Below are 11,949 nucleotides of genomic sequence, written 5' to 3'. Positions count from 1 at the left end.
AAATGCAGTAACAAAAATAATAAGCTTTCAAAACATATCAACAAGTTTCAAAAAGAAACCAATATCAACTAACAATTTCAAAACAGAACAGATCATGTGGTATGAGTTTTTGACAATTTTTGACAATTTCAAAACAGAACAGATCATGTGGTATGAGTTTTTGACAATTTTTGACAATTTCAAAACATAACAGATCATGTGTAAAAAATACCTTAGACAACGTAGATGGCCGCACAGTACGTAGAGGATATTAGGGTTCCCAACGTATATAATTATTTGAAAGATGTAGAGGATATGAGGGTTTCCAACGTATATAATTATTTGAAAGATGTATTTTACAGCGCTTGTGAAAAAAGCGCTATAATAGGTAGTTAAATTCAATGAAAGCGCATGTGTTTTACAGCGCTTGTGAAAAAAGCGCTGTAATAGGTAGTTAAATTCAATGAAAGCGCATGTGTTTTACAGCGCTTGTGAAAAAAGCGCTGTAATAGGTAGTTAAATTCAATGAAAGCGCATGTGTTTTACAGCGCTTGTGAAAAAAGCGCTGTAATAGGTAGTTAAATTCAATGAAAGCGCATGTGTTTTACAGCGCTTGTGAAAAAAGCGCTGTAATAGGTAGTTAAATTCAATGAAAGCGCATGTGTTTTACAGCGCTTGTGAAAAAAGCGCTGTAACTGATTCGCGAAAGCGCTTCCGTTTACAGCGCTTTTTTGACAAGCGCTGTAAAAGCCTTATAACGTGATGCGCAAACGTTATATGACCTACTACAGCGCTTGTTTTACAGCGCTTTACATAAAAAGCGCTGTAATAGGTTCCGTTATTTTTAAAATATAATTACAACAGCGCTTGTGTTTAGAAAGCGCTGTAAAATGGGCGCTGTTAAATGTCATTTCTGACGTAGTGCGTAAATTCGTTTTAAATTTGTTTTTATTTATTTAAAGTAAATGATTTTTATTTAAAGTGAATGATTTTACAACGCTTGTAAAAAACACGGTCTAATAGGTCATTTAATTATTTGAAAGCGCAAGTCTTGCAAGTCTTTTACAGCGCTTGTAAAAATAGCGCTCTCCCGGAAATTTCGTTTTTGAAATTTCCGGTATGTATTTTGAACTACCGGAAATTTCAATCCTCTTGAAATTTCCGGTAAAAACCAAATTTTCCGAAAACTTACTTTTCCGGATTTTTCAGTGTGGGGGTAAAGTGTTTGAATTTTTTGTTATTTTGAGTTTTACTGTTTTTTTTAGGGGTATTTTAGGTATTTTACAACAAAAATTTTATGTTGGGGGGGTATAGGTTTAAATGGGGGGGTACAATAGCCAATTGTCCTATATTTGCAACTCACAAATCAATATGCCCAAAAGTGATTATGCTTCCGTGTTGGGCCCAGGGGACCTGGACTTAGCCCAAGCCTTCTTCAAGCCCATCTCCAACGCCACCCTTCCATCTCTCTCTAAGCGCCAAACCAAGATCTCCGTCATCGGCGCTGAAAATGTAGGAATGGCCATCGCTGAGACCTTCCTCACTTAAGACTTCATCGACGAGCTCGTCATCGTCGACAACAAACCCGACAGACTCCATGGCGAGATGTTATACCTTCAATCCATCGCCGCCTTTCTCCCTCGCCTTAAGATCAACTTATTCACTCAATCTTTGTGTCATTACCGCCGACGCACGACAGATCGTCGGTGAGTCAAGGTTGAACCTCCTTTAGAGGAACCTCACTCTATTCAAGGAAATCATACTCGCTTTAGCTCCTAACTCGCCAGATACAGTTATCCTCATCGTGTTTAAACCTATCGATGTTCTCACCTACATCACAAGGAAGCTCCCCAGGTTTCCATCCAATTAGATTATCAGGTCGGGTACCAACTTGGATTCTTCTTGCTTTCGTTTCCTCGTAGCTGATCACCTAGAAATCAATGCTCATGATGATCAGGTCATTCTAATTTTGTTTTTATTATTATTTTCGTGAAGTGATTGTTTTTTAGTGCGAGAATGATTTGAAATGAAATTTAGTGAAATATAATATTATTGGAAGTTTAGCGCATCTTTTGAAATCTCACCGAAACTTTGGCACTATTTGCTAAAATTAAATTATAAATTGTCTTATAAATAAAAAGCTATCTGATATATGTAGATACGTAGATACATGATATACTATATGTAGATATGTAGATACGTAGATACATGATATATGATATGTAGATAAATATCTGTTATATATGACATGTAGATACATAGATATGTGATATGGAGATATGTGATAGCCGTTATCAGCAGATTGTTGTTATCGCCTAATATGCGCCAACGTCTATCCGCTGATAGTTGCTATCGTCTACAGCCTAATAGACGTTTTCGCCTATCGCCCGATAAGCGAAAACCCCTATCACGTGATAGGCGATAGCATCTATTAGTTGACAGACAATAGTGTCTATTAGGTGATAGGTGATAACGCATGTCAAGCAATATGCGATAATGCCTATCAACTGATAGGCGATAGCGCATATCGTCCGATAGGCGCTGTCGCCTATCGCCCGATAACTGCTGCCGCCTATCGCCTGATAGCTGCTCCAGCCTATCTCTCGATAGGCGCTGCTGCCTATTGCCCGATAGGCACTGCCGCCTATCCTCCTATCTCCCGATAGGCGCTGCCGCCTATCACCCAATAGATGTTGCCGCCTATCTCCCGATAGCTGCTCCAGCCTATCGCCTGATAGGCGCTACCTCATATCGCCTATCAAGCACTATCGCGTATCAGTCGATAGCTGCTATCACATATCGCCTTATAGGCGATGTCGCCTATCAAACGAGTTGTTATTGCCTATCATCTAATAGGTATTGTCGCCTATCAGGCGATATGCGATAGCAGCTATCGGTTGATAGGCAATAGCAGCTATTGACTGATAGGCGATAGCACCTATAAGGTGACATGTGATAGCAGCTATCGTTTGATAGACGACAGCAGCTATCAGCCTGATAGCTATCATGTGATAGGCAATATCACCTATCATCAAATAGCTGTTATCGCCTGTAGGCGCCATCACCTATCAATCGATAGCTGAGATCGCCTATCAGTCGATTGTTGAGATCGCCTATCACCCGATAGGCGACAACGCCTATCGCCCGGTATGCGACAACGTCTATCGTCCGATAAGCGACAACGCCTATCGCCAGATAGGCGACAACGTCCATTGCTAGATAGGTGATGTCGTCTATCACCTATCGTCTATCAATTGATAGCTGATAGACGACCGTTCGGCTATCAGCTATCAGTTATCAACTATCAACTGATAAGCGATAATTGATAGCCGATAGATGATCGCTCAACTATCGACTATTGTCTATCAGCTATCGGCTGATATGCGATAGTTGATAGCCGATAGACGGTCGCTAATAGGTGATAGGTGATAGGCTATAATTGATTGTTGATAGCTATTTAATTTAAAGTAACGTAAAATATGATATTTTTATCCAATCTTCTGTATATTGTTTTACTAGATTTTTTTTTTTGGTATTCAATCCTTTTTCATACTTCAATTTATTTCTTTTGTTTCTTCTTTTTATATTCTCATCTCTCCAAGTGAAACATTAGTTTTTATATTAAGAATTGTCCTCCTCCCAATGTGATTGCCTAAGCAACTTGTTGCCTCATGCTCCTAATTTGATAACTAAAATAAATAGGAAGAATATTGAAATATTGTGACTCTTTCTCATCTGAGTATAATAGTAGTAGTGGTATTCATAATAAAAATGTGTTTTAAAGAGATGAGAGGAACAAACAACACCCATTACAATCAACAATATTCTAACAAAAACTCTATGTTAAGATCAACTTCATCGTGACAAAAAAAAATCAAGTTTTAGATTAAAAAGATAAAAGTCAATATTAGATGGTAAGAATTTAGCTAATCTTTCACAAGAACATAAGCCTAAATTCTATTGTAGATGTGAAAATTTTATTGGTGGGTAATATGTTATTACCTATTTAAGCACTCTTTTATTCCCTAATGTTATCTTAACTCACCTAAACTATTTTATTTCAACAAAAAAAAAAAAAAAAAAGGAAAATAGAATTTTCCACTCGTGCAAACACATTCCTAATATTTGACAGAAGTACAAAAATATTTCTAATCTAAAGGCTACAAATTTGGTCATCATTTTATTTTTTGAATTGTATTTAATTTAAAATGTCCCATCAATTATTGTATATTTTTCTATACCATATGATTGGGATCCCAACCTTACATTAAAACAACATATTGTAGCCTACAACACCTTCATATTGAGACAATCATCTACACAAATCTCATAACAACAAGCAGCACCAATTATATAATTCAAATGATGCAAGGTAATGTGGCAACATAGAAGACAAATTAATTGATGAATCATAAGGTTTTGTGATTGCCAACACTAGGAAGACATGCCAGTTATATTCATTGTGCACCTCAAACTCATTTCAGTATCATAGCATCTTGCAAAATATCACATGCAATTAATAAATATCATTCACATAATCACAATGTTGAGTAGACATGTTACCACCTTACATATTCAAAGGAAAATTCATGCATGCACTACATGTTGTACACTGTGATTAACAAGTGCATCATGTTTTATTGCCTTATTATATGAATTTAATTTTTTTTATCAACCAATATCACAATTGGCTAGCTCTTATATAAAGATAGAGTCAGGGTCTAGGTAACATCACACAAACATTGAACTAGCTTTACAATTATCTTAGAAAAAATAAAGAATAAACAACAAATTAAAGAGCAAAATATGTCAAAAAGTACCATGTTCACTCAAACAATTTTTACTTCTAAGTCTCATCCAAACTTCACTAGAATACAACAAGATCTATGCAAAATCAAGAGCTAGGAATCCACATCTAATTCAATCATTATTGGCCTTTCATTTCTTGAAGATTTGTATGTTTTATTGAAAGATCTTCTCAGTATGTCATCAACACAAAAGGTCATTTCTCACTAAGGTGAGAAATTTGTACAAGAGTTGTTGGATGGTTCTGTTACAATTTAGGATATATTTGGCATCACAAGAGACACCATATTACAAATCAAAGAAAATGTTGAAGCACTTCATTTTTCTCTTAGAAAGAAAGGGAAATTCAAGCATTGAAACAAGTGTATATGAATATAACTTCTTCACAACAAAAATGAAAAAGAATGTCACAAAGTTGATCACATCTTTGAAACAAATGAAAAGTAAATTTTGAGCATCAATAGTTTTGAATGAAGATCAAGAACTTGTTGATGTAATAAGAGTTATTAAAGAAGTCATTGTAATGAACATGTCTATCTTTCATTCCCTTTTGTCTTTCTTGTGTGCATCAAAGTCAAAGTCAACTAAATGGTTGAGAGTGGCAAAGTTGATGAATAAAAGGGTAACATCATGTGAGGACAAGTTTGAGAGTTTCAATGAATTGAAGTGTGTGGAAGCAACTTTGAGCGTCCTTTTAAGAGAAGCTTCTAATGTTTCTAAGATGCAAGCTGCACATGAAAGACTGGAAACTTTGGAGAATGTCATTAAAAGGATGGAAAACGGTTTGGAGAATGTATTCAGACGCTTGATTAAAATCAGAGTCTGTCTTTTGAACATCGTGACTATATCTTAGGGATCTTTCGAGGATAGAAAATTTTTGCACAGTCAATTTGTATATAAATATTATGTATACAATTCAATAGTAATACATTAATTAGAAACAACAAATTTTTGTTCTTTTAATTTTTAATTTGAAGCTTTAATTCCTTTCTAAGGTCAGTATTATTTGCCTAAAAACTACAATTACTATTTTTTGTAAACAAACAGAAATCATCAATAAAAAGTGTAACTAAAAATATGAAAGTAACAAAAAAACTAAACCACTAGTTGTCCCAAGCACCTCGCAGCAACGTATACTGTAAATATAGAAAAAGGAAAAAAAAAACATTGCAACCTAAAACAAAAACATATCTCCAAGACCAGAAAATCTAGATGATGTAGCCAGTAGCCAACAAATGAATTCCAGCACTCTTGAAAAACTGTCAAGAAAATAACTTTCTAAGGCCTTACAAGTTAGCATACAAATAGCCCTTTAAAAATCTAGGTCGTTGAATACTTTAACTATTAAATCTAATTGCTATAAAGGACATCGGTCAACAATCAACAAATTTCGCATTGGTCCATGTTAAATTCCACCTTTATCTAAATGCCGTGTAACTTACATTAAACAACCAAGGTGTTGAAAATCATTCATGCACTTAGCTATTGTTGTAGTCTCATCAGTAATACTCGCCCTACACGCCCTACAGAAGCATTGTAATTATGGTAAGACAAAAAAATATGAACCTCGTGAGTTGGAAATGGCATTTACAACACAAGAATTGTAATGTAAAATCACAAGGAACTATAACTCAATTATATACATACGATTAACTTGGTCACTGGACTCTCTACAACAGCTTTTCAACCATTATTTTCTGTTGTACACCACTCAATGTCTCTGAGTTCATAATAGCATTAGCTACGATGATAGTTGTTGATGGAGAAGAGACATGGACCTATAGATGAAACAACAATTTCCAAAGGAAAACTCAAATTAGTAGAATGAAAATTTCCCAAGTCCAACTTACAAATGATTGCCAATACTTCAAAATAGGACAAGAAATAAAAAATAAATAATTTAATATGGTACGCTGAGACTAGAGGGCATCTGCATACCCAAACACGTCCATTTAAGCCGACTGCTATCTCGAAAAACAGTTTCTTCCCTAATGTATCATGTACTGGACATGTGGGTGAGCTGAGAAGCCTACAAACAACATACAGTTTCTCATATCATGATCTGTTAAAAGTAAGCACGTAAAGAAAAAGAAATTTAAACACTCAAACATATAGCCTTCTTTCAGGGCACCAAACTCTCCTGGTTTCCCACTGGCTAAACAAACACCATAACAAAATAAAAGACAGAATTATGTTTGCAAATATAGAATGGAAAGAAACTTAAAATTAACTAGAGAAAAACTCCATGATTAAAAGATACACACAAAAAGGAATTTAAAAATGAAGTCACGGAATAAGACACCAACCATCAGTGCATGACAGCTCAGGATTCATTCCAGGGTTTGCTTTAACAACCCACACATAAAGCAAAGTGCCTGCCTGCAAGGTGAAGAATTAAGCAAAAAAACACAAACACAAAAAAAAAAACAGGGTAGACGAACCAGGAAACACTATTTAACATTAATACCACCAGGAGAATGACAGGTTAAGTGTAAACTGCAGTTGGGAGAGGAAGACTCTCAAATACCTATAAATTGAATATGTAAATTTCATTCTTGTTTTCCTTTTATTTGTGAAACAGAGGACTCACTGTTTTCATATTTTGTTTTCTGGTTGTGTTCATTGTTATTCATTGTTATTCATCGATATAAGAACCATTACTCAATGGTATTCTTAATTCTTTACTATCAATTCTAACATAGACACAAGAGGCAAGATTTCTCCAGCAGGCTAGTGACTTGACTTAAAGATAAGTAACAAGACCGTGTCATGTAACTGGTCTCAAAATCTGTGTTTTGGACATAACTACTCAAAGGTACTAGTGCCAATGTTTGGACCCAATTTTATTGTCCTTGGTATAATGTATAAATAGGTCTCTTCACTTATATCTAGTTAAGTATGTTTATATTTATAGTCTAGGTCTCTAGGGTTGTATTATAAAATGAATATCATTTAACTACTACGTGTGCACAATAACAAACTCTTAATTCATTAATGTCGTCCCAGATCCCTCAACAACCAGGATAATTGTGAATGTCATAATTCATAAAGCCAAGTAACTAAAAGATGTTGCCATTAGTTAATGTGGAAAAGGATACCGCAAAGAGAAATAATTATCCTAAACAGATCTCTATTTTATAAAAAGAAGGTTCTCTACATGCACTAAAAAAGATAAAATGATACATACAAAAATTAAACTTGAACTATTGCACAATTTATCAATATGAGTCGTGAGAGATACCAAATATAAGTTATACAAATAGCATACATATAGAATTTATGCACACCTCAAACTTAGGTATATTTCTTCTAATTCCTCCTTCAAATGCAAGCACAGGTAGAAATGGTAACGCAGGTCCTTTTATATCCACAAGAAAGTTCTGCACAGATATAAAATGAAATTTTAAATAAAATAGAATAAACCTCAAAGCTAAGAAAAAAATTCAATTACTTTCAAGGAAATAGAAAGTACAAGAGTTGAACGTAACCAAGAAATTCATTCATTTTGTAATTCGTAGTAATTTTTTATTTACATGTTATACGTTAAGATACATTATAGCATTGTTTGATCCATGTAGCCGACCCCACCCAGCGGGATAAAGCTTGGTTTATGTTATACATTAAGATACAACCGCCCTGAATTACCATCATGTGCTTTGTGTTGGTGTAGGCAAAAACTATATTTTGAAGAAGGCCATTATCACCATGCAATGGCTAATTCATTTTTCTTGGCCAACATTAAGGACTTAACAAAGTAGATAAATACTGATCTAGAACTATAAGCCTTGAGCACTCCTCTAAGGCAATGTACTCATCTGACTCCGGTTTTAGAAACTTTGAGGAAAAGAGATCCCTAAATAAAATAACTCTATTTTATCCTGGAATAAGACAATCCAACCTAGGATAAATCCCTAAATAAAAATGTCCCAAATGGAACCCCTAATTTCTAAATTGAAATCCTAAAATTACTTACCCAATTGATACCATTACCATAAACTTTATATAGTTAATAGAAACTAACAAGTTATAGAAACTATAAAAATTGCATTCAGCAAGAAAGTAGAGCAGACCTAAAGAACTTCAATGAACAAAAAAACTATACAAAAATATAAAGCTTCTTACATCTGATCTGGAGTCAACAACTATTCCAAAAACCGAATTCTCTGCATGAGGCAATACTGTACAAAACATCATAATCAGAATAAGGAAGGAAAGAAGATAGCATTTCTCTGAGCCTAGAGAAAAAAAATTGCAAGCCTCTTCCAGAATGCAAATTTCAATTCATCTTAAAAAGCAAGAAATTAACTCTCATATACTAATACATACAGAGTGTGCTAAGGAGTAAAAATTTAAAAGCAAAATACCGCACACATCACTAACCTAATTTCATGGTTACTTACCACCTCATTCAATAAGGTTAGAAAGAGATCGAAAGCAAACATTGTAAAAGGTACAACACAAATTACATGACAGGTATTGTCTCCAAATATAAAGACAACCAAATTTTGACACTAACAGATGACATTACAATGAAAAATGAAACCATTGATTTTGGGATATTATTTCCACCAACTTCCACTTTAGCCCTCTTGTTGTAGGTCGGAAACATATTAGTCCATTCTATTAAAATATCCCAGGAATACATATAATAGAAACACATGCTTCATTGTAAGGCATGTATTATAGATATTTGGCAGCAAATTCAAATAACAGATAAACATGTTATAAGACCATAATGGAATCGAACCAATAACTTTGAAAAATCAACATTGTCAAGTCAGTCAGAGAAATCCTTTACACTACTATACTCACCCTCTTTTGAGAGCTTTCAACCCAGTATTTATTAGGCTTGGAGAACCTAAGCTTGTCAGCCTTCATTACAGAAATCACATCATCGTCCTAAAAAAAATGTATACAAATGAGAATCTGTTACTAATATACTGGAAAAAATGAGAAAAATGCAAGAAAAATCCTTTACTATTTCCTTCTTGCTTAGAAGATCCCAAATATCGAGATGAATAAATAAATAAGAGATTTAGAGCAAGACACCTTGGGTTCACACAAAATTGAAATTTGAAGTTCCATAAAGTATATATATATATATATATTATATAAAGCAAATTTCCACATACTGAAATTAAAAAGATCTAAACATCATAATATCAGTAAGTTGAAATTTTAGAGTTAATGAAATGACGAGTTTCCACTCACTTTATGCCAAAGTAAAAGAAGAAAAACCACTTTATAACTTCTAAGTGAAATATGTTTATTTAATTACTTAAGCTAGACTATACCCACAAAGAATAGAAGTTACCATCGCTAGCTTCACACAGTTTGCCGTTCTAAATATTTCCACCAACTTCCACTTTAGCCCTCTTGTTGTAGGTCGGAAACATATTAGTCCATTCTATTAAAATATCCCAGGAATAAATATAATAGAAACACATGCTTGATTGTAAGGCATATATTATAGATATTTGGCAGTAAAATCAAATAACAGATAAACATGTTATAAAACCATAATGGAATTGAACCAGTAACTTTGAAAACTCAACATTGTCACGTCAGTCAAAGAAATCCTTTACACTACTATACTCACCCTCTTTTGAGAGCTTTCAACCCAGTATTTATTAGGCTTGGAGAACCTAAGCTTGCCAGCCTTCATTACAGAAATCACATCATCATCCTAAAAAAAATTTATACAAATGAGAATCTGTTACTAATATACTGGAAAAAATGAGAAAAATGCAAGAAAAATCCTTTACTATTTCCTTCTTGCTTAGATACCAAATATCGAGATGAATAAAGAAATAAGAGATTTAGAGCAAGACACCTTAGGTTCACAAAAAAATGAAATTTGAAGTTCCATAAAGTATATATATATATATATATATATATATATTATATACAGCAAATTTCCACATAATGAAATTAAAAAGATCTAAACATCGTAATATCAATAAGTTAAAATTTTAGAGTTAATGAAATGATGAGTTTCCACTCACTTTATGCCTAAGTAAAAGAAGAAAAACCACTTTACTATTTCTAAGTGAAATATGTTTACTTAATTACTTAAGCTAGACTACCCCACAAAGAATAGAAGTTACCATAGCTAGCTCCACACAGTTTGTCGTTCTAAAGGTGGAAAGTGAATTAATGAAAAACAAACAAGTTTTCACATCTCAAGCCTAAAAATCTATTAATAGTAAAGAAGAAGAAATTCAAATAAAAAAATCTAGTGCAATCATAAGTTCACAAATTTCAAACAGCATATCTCAGAGGGAAATTATCAACTGATTATTATCTAGCATGACTGTCAGAGTCCGGTGTCAAACTAAACATGGCATCAAAAGAAATGGCATTGATAAAAATGAGTGTCGTGTGTGCTTCTAATATATATTGCACTAATGTTGAACAGAAAAAAGAGTGAGACACTTGACTAGTGCAATCATAATATCTCAGAGGGAAATTATCAATTGATTGTTATCTAGCATGACTGTCAGGGTCCTTAGTGTCAAACTAAACATAGTATCAAATAAAGAAAAGGCATTGATAAAAATGAGTGTCTGTGTGTCTCCAATATAATATGCTGCACCAATATTGAACTCGAAAAAGAGTGAGACACTTGACTTATGATCTACTTGGATTGGCTTTTTTGAACTTATCTACTAGCATGAACATTTATGAGATTGTTTGACATAGCTTATGTAAACAGCTTATGGCATATCCATAAGCTTTTCTCACCTTATTCCCATAAGCTCTCTAGGATAGCTTATGAAAACATTTTAACTATGTTTTATCTTATGTTATAGAAATAACTTATGCATAAACACTAATATGATCATTGTTTATATTATAAACATTTAATTAAGTTGTTTATCCAAACAGGGTCTAAGCATAGTAATGAATGAGTGTTGTAATTTTGTGAAAGTGGAGAGGTACCTGCCGTAAACCGTCTGCCGTAAACCGTCTCCAAGCTTAATGGTCTGGTTTGTCATGGTAGAGAGGTCAAGAACCACATCTCCCGGATACTATAAAACCATACATTTTATTAATATAATGAAAAAAATTATGCAAAATAGTTGTACACGTTAACAAATAGCAGCAAGCACTCACCACTAATTGATCTAGTAAGTTTGTGGAGGATTTAGTTTCCATTTGAGA

General features: G+C 33.8%; 1 protein-coding gene, 1 long non-coding RNA gene and 2 pseudogenes across 2 annotated transcripts; 2 read left to right on the top strand and 2 right to left on the bottom strand.

Moving 5' to 3' along the window:
• Positions 1-1,350: 1,350 nt before the first annotated feature.
• Positions 1,351-5,742, top strand: LOC101506750 (L-lactate dehydrogenase-like; annotated as a pseudogene).
• On the top strand, positions 4,963-5,742 carry LOC140920216 (uncharacterized; annotated as a pseudogene).
• A 218-nt stretch (positions 5,743-5,960) lies between these two features.
• LOC101506424 (uncharacterized) lies at positions 5,961-9,394 on the bottom strand. The gene is made up of 8 exons (XM_073368771.1): positions 9,252-9,394; positions 9,112-9,119; positions 8,908-8,963; positions 8,073-8,165; positions 7,092-7,164; positions 6,724-6,814; positions 6,433-6,563; positions 5,961-6,308 (listed from the first exon to the last, which is right to left on the bottom strand). Exons 1-6 carry the CDS (start codon positions 9,392-9,394, stop codon positions 6,774-6,776), a joined length of 414 nt encoding a protein of 137 aa, XP_073224872.1. The 3' UTR covers positions 5,961-6,308; positions 6,433-6,563; positions 6,724-6,773.
• A 750-nt stretch (positions 9,395-10,144) lies between these two features.
• On the bottom strand, positions 10,145-11,949 carry LOC140920217 (uncharacterized). Its single transcript, XR_012162922.1, has 3 exons — positions 11,902-11,949; positions 11,728-11,816; positions 10,145-10,471 (listed from the first exon to the last, which is right to left on the bottom strand). It is a non-coding gene; the product is annotated as an uncharacterized lncRNA (long non-coding RNA).

This window comes from Cicer arietinum, chromosome 5 (genome assembly GCF_000331145.2).
Source record: "Cicer arietinum cultivar CDC Frontier isolate Library 1 chromosome 5, Cicar.CDCFrontier_v2.0, whole genome shotgun sequence".
In the NCBI taxonomy this organism is placed as follows: Eukaryota; Viridiplantae; Streptophyta; class Magnoliopsida; order Fabales; family Fabaceae; genus Cicer; species Cicer arietinum.
This window is presented reverse-complemented; position numbering and strand designations above follow the sequence as displayed.